General features: G+C 55.9%; 1 protein-coding gene across 1 annotated transcript in view; it reads right to left on the bottom strand.

Moving 5' to 3' along the window:
• Positions 1 to 1,089: 1,089 nt before the first annotated feature.
• Positions 1,090 to 16,909, bottom strand: part of NFAM1 (NFAT activating protein with ITAM motif 1) — a 32,787-nt gene continuing 16,967 nt past the window's right edge. Inside the window, exons 3-7 of the mRNA XM_057743237.1 lie at positions 16,186 to 16,298; positions 14,213 to 14,218; positions 11,176 to 11,253; positions 2,662 to 2,748; positions 1,090 to 1,320 (exon numbers count right to left, since the gene is read on the bottom strand). Coding sequence (XP_057599220.1) covers positions 1,261 to 1,320; positions 2,662 to 2,748; positions 11,176 to 11,253; positions 14,213 to 14,218; positions 16,186 to 16,298 — 344 coding nt within the window. The 3' untranslated portion in view covers positions 1,090 to 1,260. The remainder of the gene's footprint in view (positions 1,321 to 2,661; positions 2,749 to 11,175; positions 11,254 to 14,212; positions 14,219 to 16,185; positions 16,299 to 16,909) is intronic.

Raw genomic sequence — 16,909 nt, 5'->3', positions numbered from 1 at the left:
CAACCCGGGGAGACCCCGCCCTGAGCCCCAGTCTGCCTGTGAGATGGGTTACAGAGTGGGGCTGCTGTGAGGTGACAGGAGAGGTAGTATGAACACGTGAGCAGGGGAAACGGCTCAGGGTCAGACACCGAGGGGCCGTGGGGTCTGAGCTTCTGCAGCACAGAGGGACCCCTCCGCCCACCCCAGGGGAAGCCCCAAGAACCAAGCCAGGCAGCTAGACCACACAGAGAGGGGCGGCCTCTAGGCAGCCGGGGCAGGCAATGGGCAAGGAGGGGAGGGGCTGGTCTGGCCTCCGTGCCCAGGGGGTAAGGCTGGGGCATAAAGCAGATAAAGACGGAGGAGGTGGGTGGGGTCGAGCTGGGCCAGGAGGAGCGGGCTCTGGGGAAGCGGGCTGTAGGTTGGAAGGAGGAGCAGTGGAGGCCCTGAGGGTGGGGACGTATTGAGGAGCCGGGGTGGAGAGGAAGCAGCTGGCACACAGAGTGCAGGGGGCCAGGCTCATGGGAAACAACCTTGGGGTCCTTGTCTGGGGAGGCAGAGAGCTTCGGGCAAGCTGGTATCTGTTTCCCCAGCACCTCCTCCTCCCCTGCCCGCAAACGCCCAGAACTCCTTCCCCACCTGTACGTGCCCGGACCCTCCCAGCGCCAGGCCTCCAGACTGATGACTACACCTTAGCCACCTCCTCGGCCTCCAGCTGTGTCCCCGAGCCCAGCCCAGTCTCTGCACAGTTCACTCTTGCCCACACCCCGTAACCCCCATGCCGGACCCCTGCTCCGCTCAGCGTGGCCGCCTCGTGCCTTTGGCCTAGTTGGGGAGGGGGCGGGGAGGTGGGGACATTGGCATAGTTGCTCTTTTATTCATCTGTTCTGTGACTCTCGTGCACACAGTACTGACAAGGGTCCCTGGCTGGAACCTCCTGGTGGTTCAGGCTGGTGCAAGTGAGCCCGTGCGTCTCGAGAGGGTGAAGAGGGCTCCGGGAATGGGTGGTGTCCAAGAGAGCCCTTGGAGACGGAGGGAGGGCCCGCCTGGCAGGGGGAAGAGCTTGGGCGAAGGCCCGGAGATGTGGCATACTCAGTGGGTATGGCGGGGCTGCAGAACAGGGGGTGCGGCTGGCCAAGGCAAGAGGGCACCCTCTTCATGTGGGGATGAGGTGTTGGGGCACCCCTGGGGCCTCACTCCTGGTACAGATCAAGTCCTTTGGAGGGAGAGGCTGCCCCAGGACCTCTAATCCAGGACAAGATGCGTGGGCAGGTGGCGCTCGTCCTAGAGATTCTCATAGACCATGTTAAATTCACCGTCACCCTCAAGGCTATGCTGTTTCTCCTAGAAGAAAAAAAGAAAGAAAGAAAGAAAAAACAGTAGGGAGGAAAAAGAACCAATTTGCAATACTTAGGTTTTATGCAGAAGCAGACAAACAAATGGCTTCCCACGTAGGAAGCCTGTCCTTGGCCCCAAGCCCACCTCACCAGCCTCTTCTCCCATCATTCTACCCCAAGCCTGCTCTCTGCCCTCCAGCCCCACAGGCCTCTTCCTTCCTGCCTTGGGCCTCCCCAGCTGCTCTTCCGTCTGTCTGGGGTGCTCCCTCGGTCCTACCTGTTCCCTCACTACCTTCTCCTCACTCTGCAGAGCTCAGCTCAAGCCTCCCCGGAGGCCGCCCTTCACTGGGGGCTACAAATGTGTCTGGGTGTTTGTAAGATCAGTGACCCTGTTCCTGCAGACCCAAGGATCCTGGAGGGCAGGAGCATTTCTAGTCGTCCTGGCCAGGACTGCACATGGTAGGCACTCCTGGGATGGCCCAGACATCCTTGGGGAAGCCCTGCCTCCAATCAGAGCCCAATTCGGGGAAGAGTAGAGAAAGGGCTTTGAGAACAGGAGAGTCAACAAGCAGAGTCAGCCTGGGCCCGGGGCCCAAGCACCTGCCCCCCTCACTTCCTGATGGCTCTTCCAAGGTGCCCACCCCCTGCCCTGGAGCTCCTGAATCCAACCGCGGCACTTGACGGTGTCCAAAGCGCTGGTGTAGATGCTACTTAACTGGAACTCGTTTGAATTTAGGGGCAGTTGGTTCTGCAGGGAAGTGTCACTCATCCACTTTACAAATGAGCAGATCGAGGTTTACAAGAGAATCACCATCAAGTGATAAGCCTTAGCCCCCAACATGATAAGAACAAAGCCCTGCCCAGGCCGCCCAGGCTGGCACCAGCACAGACTCCAGCTCCTGACTTTAGCCAGCTTCGGCCTGGGGACAGCTAGAAGCCCAACACCCCCGCCTGACTGGCCGGTGTAGACGTTACACCGTGCCCCGTGGTATATAACTTTGTTACAATTGCTCACCTCGGGCGCAGCCCTACGGGGCCCCAGCACAGCATTTGATCCTCACAGCAACTCTAGGAGGCGAGTGCTGTTAGGCTCCTCGGTTTATAGACCAGGAGATGCGGGCACAGAGGTTAGCCCCTGGGCCAGGGCTGCACAGCTGGTAAGGGGTGGAGCAGGGGTTCAGAGCCACCAGGCCTCCTAACCACGAGGCCACCAGCCTCAGGGAGAGGGCTCTGATTCAACAGCAGGTGACTCACTCCCCTGGTCCTATGCACTCCCATTTCCCAGATGAGAAGCAGGACAACTGGAGGGAGAGGAGGAGCCAGGCTTGCTGCCCCTGCCCCTGCATACCTGGGAGAGCAGGTCGTGGGTGGAGAGCGGGCTGCGGGCTTCACTCTGGATGCAGTCATAGACCTCAGTCTGTCGGCGCTGCAGGTCCTGCAGGAGACGCGTGAGGGTCAGAGGAAGGTGAACAGAGCGGCAGGGCCCCGGCCCCAGCGGCCTGCCGGACCTCCCCCGGCCTGAGGGGCCCAGGGGCTGGGCAGAGCCTGAGAGGGGGCGCCACCACGCCCCGCCTCGCCACTCGCGGTCACGTGGCTGCCCCTTTGCACCTGCTGTTCCCTCTCGGAGCCATCTCACCCCTTCCCTGTGGGTACAGTGCCACTGCTCTCTGTGTCCCCTGCCACCCCCCTCCCACCACCTCAAGGCTCTAGTAGAGCCTGTGTTCTGCCCCGGCGGGCTCTCCAGGCCCCCACCTAGCTGGCAAGAGGAAGGGCCCAGGCCCCCTCCCACTGTCCCTGCCTGTCCTTAGGGACACCTAGCAGCCAGCAGCCCCTGGACGTGACTCCCATAGCCAAGGCTCCAATAGGATGCTCTCCTAGCATCCCCCCTCATTCCCCTGGGCCAAAGCCCTGCCCCTTGCGGTAGTTTAGAATCCACCTGCCAATACAGGGGACACGGGTTTGACCCCTGGTCAGGGAAGATCCCACATGCCCCAGAGCAACTAAGCTCATGAGACACAACTACTGAGCCCGTGTGCCACAACTACTGAAGCCCGTGTGCCTAGAGCCCATGGTCTGCAACAAGAGAAGCCACTGCATTGAGAAACCTGTGCACCACAATGAAGAGTAGCCCCCACTTGCTGCAACTAGAGAAAGCCTGCACACAGCAACGAAGACCCAATGGAGCAAATAAATAAATAAATAAATAAATAAGTGATTTTAAAAAGCCCTGCTCCTGTGAGGGTCCCACCCACCCATCCACCCCTCTAGGTCTCCCTTGACTGCTCACCCCAAGCTGTGCTCCCAGATGACCTAGGTACCCACTGGAGTCACACTCCTCTCCCACAGCTGTGCTTGGTTTGTCTCTGGTGCACTGTAGCTGTGGTTGGCACATTTGGAGAACAGCACCAAATGAGCCATGATGAGGGGACTCCTCGCTCACCTGGGTATATGTCTTAGGGCCACACTCACTCTTGGTCCAGCTATGAACAGCCTGACCAGAGGCCTCAGGATGGTAGGATGAAATGGAGCTTTGAAATCAGACAAGATGAGGTTCAACTCTCAGCTCTGACACCTGCCACCCATGGGCAACCCCAGCACCTCCCTGTGCCTCAGTTTTCTCATCTGTAAAATGGAAATAATCATACCTGTCCTGCAGCTCAATGCATGATTACATTAGGAATTTTGCATAAAGGGCCCAGCACAGGGTCTGGCGAATCGCAGGTACTTAATAACTGTTGAATGATCATCGAGGGAGGCTTGATGTCTCTCTCCTCTTTCTGAGGTCACAGCCTGGACCCTACCTCAGACCCTGTTGGGCACTGGGGTCCCAGGCAAGGGGCAGATGTTGCTCTTTGGGAGGGTGTGGGAGCAGAGCCACCAACAGCCTAAGCAAGAGGCAGGAACCTTTCCTTCCCACGTGTACATGTCATATGGATGCCGGCTCGTTGCCAAGGAGGTGGTTTCCCTGGCAACAGGCAAGCAGGGGTTGCCGAGGCAGGCTGGAGAGACAGGTGGTGCTCTGAGGCAAGAGAAGGGGGGCGGGGGGGAGGAGGCTCCGAGAGGCAGCGGGGCATGAAAAGCTGTGTAATAAACCATTTGGCACTTGGGAGACCCTCACTTCAAGGGCATCTCACATAGGGATGGCAAGGCTGCCCTAGGGACCTCTGAGTCAGAAAGAGGGAGGGTCTTGGAAGAGGGGCTTCTGACCTGCTTCCAGGTAGGAGCAGGGGCAGGGCTGTCCCACGGAGGAGCCCCAATTTCAGTGAAAGACCTCTTCCAAGGCCTGCTCTGGCCTGTCGGGCTCTCATGCCTGCCTAGAGCACCAACCACTGCTGGCAAGCCTGGCGCATAGGATGGGGACCTGCTTCTCAGCAGCCCTGGGCCCCCACCCTCTGTCCACCCAGACTTGGCTCCACAGATCTGACAGCCCCCCAAGCTGGATGTTTCTGGCCACAGAGAGCAGGGAGGAAAAGGGCCTCCTTGCTGACACGTCTGCAGGGGAGCAGATCTCGGGTCCCACAGATGGTTCCTTCTCCCTCAAGTCTAGTCCACATCGGCTGCCTACCACACATTAGCCCAGAAACGCCCAGAGAGGTCTGAGGTCACACAGCCCTCCCGCCCTCCATTCCATGTGCTCCCCCCAGCCTGGGCATGTGGTAAGTGATTTCCAAGCCAGAGAAGGGCATCCTGACCCAGGACCCGGCAGGCCTCTGACCCACACTGGCAGCGGTCACGCTGTGGGCAGGAGCGGCTGCAGGGCTGAGGGCAGGGGAGGCTGCAGAAGTTGCTGCCAGTTAGGAGCTGCTGAGCAAAGCCTTTGACAAGTCCTGACCTGCAGGGCTGCATCTGCATGCAGGGTGTGACCTGAGTCAGTAGGCTGTGAAATGCAGGGCAGCCTTGTCAACAGGATACCCTCTTGGCCTTCCTTGGTGGTGATGGGGACTGCCTCCCTCAGCGTGTGCCTGCGGGGAGAAGGCCAAGCCTCTGAATGGGCTGGGATGCGCTGAGCTGCTGCTGTGCTGGGGCAGGGCTGGACTAGGCAGGGCTGGGATGTGCCATGCAGGGCTATGTTATGCTCTGTGGGCTGTGCTGGGCTGTGCTGGTCTGGGCTACTTGTCTGGGACCCAGGCCCTCCGAGCGCATCACCTCCTGCTGCCCAGGATGCCCATACTGAGTGGTCACCAGCCCTGGCAGAGGTGTGAAGTCAGTGCCAAAACCTTTGTCTAGGTGGGCTGAGGCCAGAGCTGAAGTCAGCTGCCCTGGGCCAGGATCTAATCTGAGGGTCCTGGACATTGGTCCCCCTGTGATACCCACCCCCGTCACCAAGGAAACACAAGAGCTGCACGCTCATGGATGCCCGAGATTTGCATGATACCCTCTGGGGGCCTTGTTCAGGAGAGATGGAGCACCTCTGCTCTAGGTCAAGGTCCTGGTGTGTCTGAAGTGAACGGCCCGTGGCAGTGACAGGAGTCTGGGGAGGCAGGGCTGGGCTAGGCCTCCAGTGAAGGTCTCTCGTGCCAGACGGAGGAGCTGGCAGTGGGGAGCCACCGGAGATTTCTGAGTGGGAAGTGACAGCATCAGTGGTGTGTTGGAAAAGCCCCTCCTGCTGCTGTGAGGAGCGGAGGACTGGAGGCTGAGAGCAAGAATGAGGGCACTGGGCCAGGCAGAGCCTGGAACACAGCTGAAAGGAGGTGTCCACGTGTTCCTAGGGAGCGTGAAATGACGATGCTGTTGCCCCACGTTCACCACGAAGCGCCCACTCTGTGCCTGGCACCGAGCCCCGGGACCCCAGGCACCTGGGAGCTAAGACCAGGCCTCCACTCAGCTGAGCACCTGCTATGTGTTGGGCACTGGGCTGGCGCGGGGGAGGGGCGCGAGACAGACCACCATCAGAAAGAAAACGTTGGCCGTGAAGGGCCACGGAGAGATCAGAGAAGGAAGATAGGGAGGCCGGGTCATGGAGAGGGGTGAAGAGGTCAGAAAGGCCTCCCTGCAGCTGTCCTCTGAGCAGAGAGCTGCGGAGTGAGGGAGCGGCCCCACGGACAGGTCCAGAACGGACACACTGGAGGGGAGAGAACAGCCAAAACCAAGGCCCCGCTGTGTGGTGGGGATGGGGGGTGGGGTGGGGTGGCGAGCCTGGTGTGTTTGGAGGACAGCAAGGAGGCCAGCGTGACAGAAGCGAGTGAGTGTGGGGAGAGACGGTGGGAGGGCCTGTGGGCAGAGCTCTCAGAGGCACCGTCAGGGCTCTGGTGTTGACTCTGAGACAGGACTCTATCTCACTACACGGCTGGGGCGGTCATGAGAACGCAATCCGCAGACCTCCAGCTCCCACCCAGGACCCCAGCTACTGGGCTCTGAAACCCATCATTATGTGTGCTCAGAGGCCACACCCCCATGGGCTACCACCAGCCAATGGCTGAGCACGGCAAGGATACCATCACAGCCTCCTGCCCCGGGAGGCCCGGGACTCCTGTGACTGGGCTCCCAATGGCCTTGCTGAAGCTTCCCTAGACTGTGCTGTGGTCCGTAGGTCTTCTCTGCCTTCTTTCTCCCTTTCGTTTACCCAGGACCAAATCTGCATCAGTCTGACGGCTCTCCCAGTCTTCCCCATTTTCTCTCACAGGTAGTTTCCCTAATAAAACGTTTACCCCTGTCTTGGCGTCTGCTTCTCTGGGAACCTAGACTCACCAAGGGCTCTGAGCAGAGCAGGATGTGATCTGTCTACATTTTGATGGGATGCCTCTGCTCCTGCTGGGTGGAGCACAAACCGTAGGGGAAGGATAATAGCGGGCCAGCTGATTGGAAACCAATTGCAGGACTCCTGGCAAGAAATGGTGGTGGGTCCCACCAGCATCAGCTCTGGAGGGGTGAGAAGGGTCAGATTCTGGGTATGTTTGAAATAAGATGTGCTGATGGATCTGATATGAGCAGTGATGGAAGGAGAGAAGGAAAGGAAAACTTCAAAATGTTTAGCCTGAGCAACAGGAAGGATGGAGCAATGATATGGTGCACAAGGAGGACTGTGAGAAGAGGTACTTCCATGCGTAAAGAATTGGAGACTGGTCTGACAGAGAGGCCAATGAGCAGTCCAAATGGAGTTGATTCTGGTGTTTGGAGGAGATGTCTGGGCTGGACGTATAAATTTGGGAGTTGTCAGAGGGTAGATGGTCTCAAAACCTTGAGCTTGCATGAAATTACCCAGGGAGGGGAGTGAAGATCAAAGAGGAAGGGCCCCAGGCCTGGACTCCAGTGTTTAGAGGTCAGGATTCCTCTGGTTCCTAAGAGGGAAGCTGGGAAGGAGGCTGAGGCTCATGGTAGTAAGTCAGAGGGGCATCAGGAGAGTGTGGAATGTTCTGGAAGCAAGTAAAGAAAGTGTTTCTAGGAGGAGGGAGAGCTGGATGGTGTCAGATGCTGCTGCTCACCAAGGAAGATGAGGACCAGGAACTGACCACTGGGTTTAACAATGTGGAAGTCAAGGTGACCTTGAGGATGAAGGCTTTGATGGGCAGAAAGAAGAGGTGGGAAGAAAGCCTGACTGAGTGGGTCAGAAAGGAGAGAAAGAAACTGAAGACAGAGATTTTTGCCAGATCTGTTATAGGGAGTCATCAAGAAAGGGCAGGGTCACTGGAGGGGGCTGTGGGCTCAAGATAAGGAATTAAAGATGTAAGAAATTATAGCATGTTTGCAAACTGTAAATGTAATATTGTATGACTAGCCCTATATTACAGATTATGAAACCAAGATTCAGAAAGTTTAAGTAGCAGAACCCGTGCACAAAAGAACTAGGCTTTGGACCCCACTCTGTCCGGCTCACGCCAAATCCACACTCCTTAATAGGCCAATTTTCACACACACACAAAAATTGGAGTAGTACAGCTTTTTTTTTTTTTTTTGTCACAATATATCATGAGCATTTTTCCACATAAATAAAAAGCAAAAATTGACATAATCAGAAGGAGAAATATACAATCTACAATCATATGGCCAGATTTTAAGTCAATTCACTTAACACCTGATAGACAAAAAAAATCAATAAGGATATGGCATACTTTAACAGCATGACCCATAAACTTGACCTCACTGACATGTATAGGACACTCACTCAGCCATGCACAATGCAAGTTCTTCTCAAATGCACATGAAATATAAGCTGACCATAAAGCAAGTCTGAAAAGACTTCAAGGGATTAAAATCATACAGAATGTGTTATCTGATCCCAGTGGAATTAGTAAGAAATAAAAAAACAGAATGATAACTTGAAAATAATTAAACATTTGAAAATTATTCCAAAACACTTTTAAATAACTCATGGGACAAGAAGGAAATCTCAGTGGGAAATTTAAACTGAAAGCTAATGAAAATATGACATCAAAACTTGTGGGATGCAGCTAAAGCTATACGTAAAGGGAAGTGTATAGCCTTAAGTGAATAAATTAGGAAAGGAGAAAGATTGAAAACCAGTGATCTAAGTATCCATCCAAAGAAAGTAGAGGAGAAGTACACAAAAATCCTTCCTAGATGTTGTCCACTGTCACCACTCCTATTCACCATCACTGTCTGAGTCAGTGTGATAAAACAAGAAAAAGAAAAAAGAAAAGTTGTGAGGATTAAAAAGGAAGAAATGAAACCCGTTATTCATAGATGACATGACTGGGTTCATAGAACATCCAAAGGTATTTACAGAGAGACTATTAGAATTAATTAGTGAGGTTAATTCAGCAAGATTACTCTCTATATAAAGTCAACATACAAAATGAATTGGGGACCTCCCTGGTGGTCCAGTGGTTAAGACTGTGCTCCCAAAGAAGGGGCCCGGACTCGATCCCTGGTCAGGGAACTAGATCCCACATGCATGCCACAACTAAGAGTCCACATACCGCAACTGAGTTCACATGCCACAACTAAAAGATCCTGCATGCCGCAATGAAGATCCCATGTGCTGCAACTAAGACCCGGCACAGCCAAATAAATAAATAAATATTTTTTAAAAAATCAATCATATTTCTCCATACCAGCAACAATTAGAAAATAAAATGGGACAACACCTAAAGCCCTATTATGAGTATTAATGAGATAACAGGTAGAAAGTTCTACCATAGTAGCTGGCACATAGTGGGTACTCAACAAATGACTCATGACATCATCATTCTCATTAACGTCATTCTTATCTGCCCAGGTCCAACCCCAGCAGTGAGGGACTGGTCTCAAGGGCTAGAAGAGTCTGCACCCTTCCTTCACATCTCTTTTCCTGCCCTAAAACCTCTTGAAGCCACCCTGCAACCTGGCAGGGCCATTGGGCCTCTTCCCCACACTCCAGAGAAGTCAGCCTGAGCCCCAGAGAAGTCCAAATACAGGCAAGAAAGATGTTCCATGCAAAAGTGAGTCTCTTCCATTAAAAATAATCTTGGAGAAGGATATCCATTCATGTGAAAAAATGTTCATGAGATATTGCAACATGAACAAAAGTAGCTGTACTACTCCATTTTTTAAAAAAAAAAGCATGTGTGAGTGTGTGTACGGGTCTCTTTGTATGTGTTTACAGAAAAGACTGAAAGGTATAGAAGTCAATGTTACTAATATTTGTCCTTTAAGAAGATAGGCTTAGGATGATGGTTATTTTCTTCTTTTGGATATATATATAGAAAGATCTCGTGTGTGTGTGTGTGTGTGTGTGCGCGCGCGCGTGTGCGTGTATGGAGAGACAGAGAGAGAAATGTTTGTATTTAACAGTTGACACCAGAATTCCTCCCAGGGAAAATACCACGATGAGTTGCTGGGAGAGGAGAGAGAACGTGGGGAAGTCTGGGGCCATGTGGGAAGCAGTGGCTGCTGGAAATTCCCTGGGGTGGAGGAACTGAAGGCCTCGTGAGAGCTGGCCATGTTCTGTCCCATTTGGTGTTACCGGCACCGCCCTGTAGGAACACTGCCTTTGCCTCGCGCCCATCTGCCTCATCCTCTGTAAACAGGGCCGTATTCCGAGCACCCTCTGTGCGGGGTTTTGTGGACATCAAGGAAGGACCCGAGTTTCCTGTATGAGTCAGGGTGGTGGGGACAGGAACAGCTACAGCAAGTGCAGGCAGGGTCCCACAGCATGCCCTTGGGGACCCTGCAGGACCCCGGCGTGACTTTGTACCTCCCAGGTGTGGCCGGAGAGCCTGTGGAGTTGAGACCCCAGCTGACACTGGGTGGCGTTTATTTCTTCACTTTCTCTACAATGAACATATGCTACTTGTTCAACTAAAATAGATGTAACTGAAAAAGAAAGTCTGTCGCCGTCCCAGCCACTGGGTAGAGTGGCCGCGTGCTGACCAGGTGGGCAGGCCGGGCTGGGGGGAGCAAACAGCATCCTGGCCGTGTCTCTGCTTGACTCTAAGGGCATAAAACAGTGTGTGGGTGGTGGGGAAGGGGAGTGTGAAGAACTGAAAGTCTCTGGTGTGTTAAGGCCATGGGACGCTGCCTGACCTTTTCCTCTTCTCGTGATTCTTGTTGTTGCTCTGATGCTGTTTGTGCAACACAAACAGGAAGGAATTGGTGAGCTGGTCAATGTCATTTGGTCAGATGACGGGACTTTCATCATTCCTCACCAACTGTGACCTCACCACCCCTCTTTCCAGAAGTGGAGGGGCATGCCAAGGAGGGGACCCCTGCGGCACCTCACATCTACCCGCCTGCCAGGGGCCAGGGCCACGCACTTGTAACCTCGGTTCACCTTCATAGAAATCCCACCAGGTGGGAATTCTTGTCCCCAGTTTACAGGTGAGGAAGTGGAGGCTCACAGCTCACAGAGAGGTCACACAACTGGTACACTGACCGAGCCAGGGACCCAGACCCCGAGTCAGGCCTGAGAGGGCGGAAGACTCACCGTGTAGATGGATTCAGATGGAGGCTGCTCTTGGCTTCTGGCAGCGCTGGGGCCCGGGTGCTTCCGTGGAGCCTGCATCTGTTTCCGGGGGGAAAGGAGTCAGGGCGGTCAGGGCTGGGGACCAGCGGCTCTCCTCTCCCCACCCCCACCAGGCCCCACCAGAGGAAAGGATGGCAGATTGTCAAGAGGCCACTCAGAAACGCATCGCTCAGCACCTCCCATCCACCCTCTCCAGGGAAACAGGGCAAATACCCGCAAGACCTACATCAAACCACTCATCTGCCCCGGGGACGCCAGAAACGACAAAGATCCCGGCAAGGCACGGCCCACCACACAGAGCCTGGCTCTGGGGAGGCCGGCGCTGCAGGGCACAGTGCCAGCAGTGTGGCAGGGTCCCCGCTACGGGGCCAGTCACTGTGGGGCTGCTGAGCAAGCACCAGCCAGACCAGGTGTCCAGTCCGCCTCTGTCCCTCACCGGCTGTGCGGCCTTGCTCAAGCACTTCCCCTCTCTGGACATCAGTCTCTTCCGCCATCACCCTCCTTCATGAGATTGCTGCACAGATTCAGGAAGGGGACGAGGAAGTAAGTGCTTGACACTCGGGTGCCACTTAGGTGGCCCTTGACCATCCAACACACTCTCGTCAGGCACCTCTGGTTAGCCAGGCGGTGTGAGGAGGTGGACGCCATCCCTGCGCTCCCAGAGCTTAGGACCCGGTGGGGAGATGGACAACATGCTGACCAACAGGGACAGAGCCTCTGGCTCACGGGAGGGAACAAACGGCTCGCCTGGCAGGAAGGGATGTTGAAGACCTGAAGGCTGAGAAGTCTGTTTGGAAGAGAGGGAGGAGAGGCAGAGGGAGCCGCGCATGGCGAGGCCTGAAGGTCGCGAGGGGTTTAAAGATGCTCAGCATGGCCAGAGAGGCGAACCTGCCCTGGATGCGCCAGGACGGCCGTGCCGGGCTACGAGAAGAGGGTGGACGGTGGAAAACACCTGGAGGCTTTACGCAGAGATGCCAGGAGTGGAAGGTGGTTTTGGAAAACTCACACTGGGTGCTGCGTGAAGCGCTAATGGTTGTGGAGGCAGGGGTCGGGGAGCAGTGGACCTTCAGTAAGGCAAGGGCGCAGCTCCTTCCAAGGCAGAGGGAGGCTGTCCGGGCGCCCCCCTCATTGCAGGCACCACACTGCCAACAGTGGAGCAACAACAGCCTCATCGCGGGGCAGGAGCTAATTAAAAACCCTGGCTGCCTGCCAATCCCCAGCCCATTTACTTGGGATTAGCTCTCGAGAGCTACTTAACTCTCAGGCAGAAGCCAGCACCACCCCCAGTCACAGCATAATAATGGCGCAGGACCACATTGGAGCCTCACCGGTGCCAGGTGTCTTATCTCCTGCGCCCCTCAACAAACCCTCCAGACTAGTCTTCATACCATCCCTGATCCACACATGAGGCTGTGAAGGCTCAGAGAGGGCTGGCAACTTGCCTGAGGCCACAGAACCAGAGTGGCAGGGGCAGGATTTGAACCATGTCTGTGTGATTTACCAAGATGCTGACCTGACAGCACCTGGAGTTTTCAGTCCTCTGTTTTGTTTGAATGTATGAGTCTCACAGACAGATCGGAGCAGCCATCCGGGCAGCGCTTTACGGTTTACAAAGAACTCTGGGATGTTTTGTCATTTAAATTCTCACAGTAGACTGAGGAGGTGGGCATGGACTTCCCACTTTCCAGAAGGGGAAATAGGTTTGTCCAGCTAATCGCTGACGGCCCTTGCATCAAACCCAGATGCCCTGTTCTCAGATCTAGTGCCCTCGCCTGTACCACCTACTTCACTGGCAAGGCTGGTAGTGTGGGCTCATGGGCAGGGGCTCTCCTGGGCCCCGTGGTGAGCAAGACCCAGGCCTGGCCTCATGGCAATCCTGTTGAGGCTGGTGGGACGGCCAGGGAGGTAGGTGCCACTGTGGGGTCTTGAGAAGAAGTCCATGTCTGCCAGGGCCTGGGGCAGACTTCTCAGGGCTTGCTTGCTCCCTGTAGACAGGAGAGGAGTCTGAGGAAGGTGTTCCCAGAGTAGCGATGATCCTTGGAGCCAGCCTTGCTCCATCCGGGTGCCCTGTCCCAAACCATCAACCCTTACCCTTCCAACTGTGATTTTCAAATGAATAAACCATTCAGTCACCCGGGAAACCTGTCTAGCCTCTGTTTCCCGCTCTGTATAACGGGAGCAATATCATCACCTCACCCACCTCACAGCCTGGCCGCCTCTGACATCTTTCAGGTCTGAGCATTCACCCACTCCATTCTTCCTTCCCCAAGCACCGCGTGTCAGGCCCCTGCCAACACCGGGGACACCAAGGCCCTTCTTTCTGGGGCTTACGTGGTGGGGGACACGGTGATGGCACAGAAGCAAGGGTGTGGGGAGCAGAGTAAGAAGACCCAAGCGAGAAGCAGGGAGCCCGTGTGTTCCGGGCGAGGGGTGATGGAGGTCTGGGCTGGGGGGTGGCGTGAGGGGACAGATTATGGGCAGGACTTGCTGAGGGATCAGCGTGGGGGGAGGAGGCAAGCGCAGCACCAAGCCTCTGGCCCGAGCATCTGGGAGCACCTGGTCCCGCACGCTGAGACGGGTCGATCTGGGGGGACTAAGGAGTGCTGTTCCCAACAAGGCAGGTGCAAATGCCCGCGGCGCCCGCAGGGAGTGGGCGTGGTCTGGAGCTCGAGGAGGGCTCCGGGCAGCCACACTGGGCGGGAAAGTAATCCCAGGAGCAGAGCAGTCACGGAGGAGTGTGGACAGCCGAGGAGGGCTCTGAGGAAGGGGCTTGGCATGTGCCGACGTTTAAAGGCCACAAAAATGTGGGTGACCCAGCACAGGGCCCCCCGAGGGTCCTGGAACCGAGGAAGAGTGCGCCGCGGAGGAGGGAGACGCTGTGTCCGAGGCCCTGAGAGGCTGAGGGCGGATCAGCGCCAGAGACTGCCTGCTCCATGAGGCTATCCTGGACCCCAGGCTGAGTGTGAGCCCTCGAACCCGCGCTCAGGACGGGAATCACCTGCCTCTTCTGGGTCAGTTGCTCCAGGCTTTGATGCATTTATCAAATGTGCTCCTGGGGTCCCCCGTGCCTCCTCCTCCTTGGCCCTGTCCTCTCGGCCCCCGAGGCTGGCTGCCTGGCCTGTCTCTGGCCGGAGACCCCACTGCATGCTTTGTTCCTGCGCTCAGCTCATGGTTCAAACCAATGAATGGCCGTCCAGTTCTGGGGCGGCATCTACATGGTCCACATCCGGATTTGGATTCAGCCCCGGGGAGCTCCAGGAACTTCTTTGGCAACACACACCCAGCAGCAGCTTCTGGCCTTCTGAGTTCTCTCTCCTTCAAGGCCAGGCTCTCACATCAGCCCCTCCTCCCTCAAGCACAGGGAGGGACAGCAGGAAGTGTCCACGCATTGTGCTCCCACCAGGGGTCAGGCATCAGGCGGTGCCTCGCAAAGGTGGTCTCTTCCACCGTTTTTGGGTGAGGGTGGGATCCATCCTTATCCCCCTTTCTGGAGGAGGAAACTGAGACTCAGAGAGGGTTGAAACTTGACAAGAGGACAGGGGCTGCCTCTGTCTTGCTTTCCACTGCGTCTGGCACTTAGCTCGGCGCCTGGCACACACTAGACACTCAGCCGCGATTCCTGGAAGGAGGGGAGAGAAAGCTAGAGGGACGGGGAGGAAGGAGATAGGACTCCCCGGGGCTGTGTGGCAGGGAGAGGGGTTGGGATCAGAAGTCAAGCTGAGGCTTTGAGGTTCTCCCTCTCCTGTCCTCCCTTCGAGATTTTACAGAGCACCTACTCTGCACCGCTGTCTCCCTGGCCTCTCAGGACACTGAGATCCAGTCATTAAAATTCTTTTTTTTGCAGAGCAGGGGCTGAAGCTGGGGCTTGGGGTCAAGGTCTTGACCTGACCCTGCTCTGCCCTCACCCGCTGTGCTTCACGCCCATGGAAGGCACCTGTGCAGTCACACCGCTAAGCCTGGTGTAGGGGTCGGCAGACGGGCTGTGAGTCCCTCAGCACCCCTGCCCGAAGCCCAGTTACTAGGTCCATACCTAGGTTCCAGCCCGGAAGCTTCTGAGGGAGGACAAGTCAAGGGCTGTCCTGCCTGTCCCTTTCCTTGGAAGAGCAGCAGGGTGGGGAGGAAACAGATCGAGGGCCTGTCACCGCCTCTCTGAGCCTCACTTTTCAGAGCTGTAAAGTGGGACGAAAACTCTCTCACTGAGTGACAGTGGGACTCAAACTGGAGCCCACGTGGGAGGGTGTCTGGTACGCGGCAGCCCTGAGAAAATGCTTCTTCCTTCCTTCTGGGTTGCTGGGGATCCAGAAAATCTGAGATAAGGTTTCCTGATCTGGAGAGCTAGAGACGATAAGCATGCAGGCCTGCGGCTTCCATCCGACACTCAGAGGGACCAGTGACCCGGAAAAGGCTCAAGAGCCCTGATTTCTTGCAACAAGATCAAAAAGAATGGTTTCCCTGGTGGCGCAGTGGTTAAGAATCCGCCTGCCAATGCAGGGGACACGAGTTCAATCCCTGGTCCGGGGAGATCCCACATGTTGCAGAGCAACTAAGCCCGTGGGCCACAACTCTTGAGCCTGTGCTCTAGAGCCTGCGAGCCACAACTACTGAGCCCACGGGCCACAACTACTGAAGCCCGTGTGCCTAAGAGCCTGTGCTCCATAAGAGAAACCACCGCAATAAGAAGCCCACGCACTGCAATGAAGGGTAGCCCCCGCTCTCCGCAACTAGAGAAAGCCCACCAGCAGCAATGAAGACCCAACTCAGCCAATAAATAAATAAATTAATTAATTTTTTTTAAAAAGATCAAAAAGGACCTGGTGGTGATGAGTTGGCAGCACAGGCCCAGCCAGAGGGGAGGGTGAGGGAGGGGCCCCTGGCCATGAGGAACGCCTATTCCAGGCACCCCTCACCGGTGGCATCGCTAAGCCATAGTCTGGGGTGGGGGTGGCGTTGCTGTGTGCCTGCATTCCCTACCTTCTTCCAGAGCAGCAGGGCCGTGGCCAGGATGCTCAGGACAGTCAGGATGCCAACGAAGCAAAAGAGCAAGAGCTTCTGGGGGCCCTGTGGGGGCTCTCGGTACCCTGTGTCTGGGTGGAGGGCAGGGAAGCAGAGGTTAGTTGCCTGGGAGAGGCATACCCCACCCCCAACCCTACTTACAACTCCTCCCCCACCAGGACCCCCCAGACCCCACTTCTGCTGAGGTCCTCATTCCCACACCCGCCTTGCCTGAGCCCCTTTCTGTGTTTGTTGTCTTGATTCTTGTTAAGGGCAAGGACCACATCCTTTGCTTCTTAGGCGCCCCTGCCTCCACGAGAGGTGCCTGTGGGACCTGGGCAAGTCCTTTCACCTCCTGGGGCCTCCTCCTTTCCACATGTGAAGTAGTGATCATACGGGCAGGAGTGGTGAGGGTGAAGGGGGTGGGTTTGTACCAGGCCTACCAGGTGCTGGCCTGCACCAGGGGTGGGTGAGGGCAAAGGCAAGGCAAACAAAACAAAGCCCAGCCCTCTCCCTTGAGCCATCCAGCCTTTCATCCATCCCTTTCTCCTTCCACCCCTCTGTCCATCCATTTGTCCACCTGGCTGCCCAAACAATTGCAGAGTGCCAAGCACGTGGCAGGCACACAAGTGTCTGTTATTTGTCTAGCACATCCCACTACCGGGTACCAGCCCATGCACTGAGCATCTCACTCATTCCAAGA

This window comes from Hippopotamus amphibius, chromosome 7, assembly GCF_030028045.1.
Source record: "Hippopotamus amphibius kiboko isolate mHipAmp2 chromosome 7, mHipAmp2.hap2, whole genome shotgun sequence".
In the NCBI taxonomy this organism is placed as follows: domain Eukaryota; kingdom Metazoa; phylum Chordata; class Mammalia; order Artiodactyla; family Hippopotamidae; genus Hippopotamus; species Hippopotamus amphibius.
This window is presented reverse-complemented; position numbering and strand designations above follow the sequence as displayed.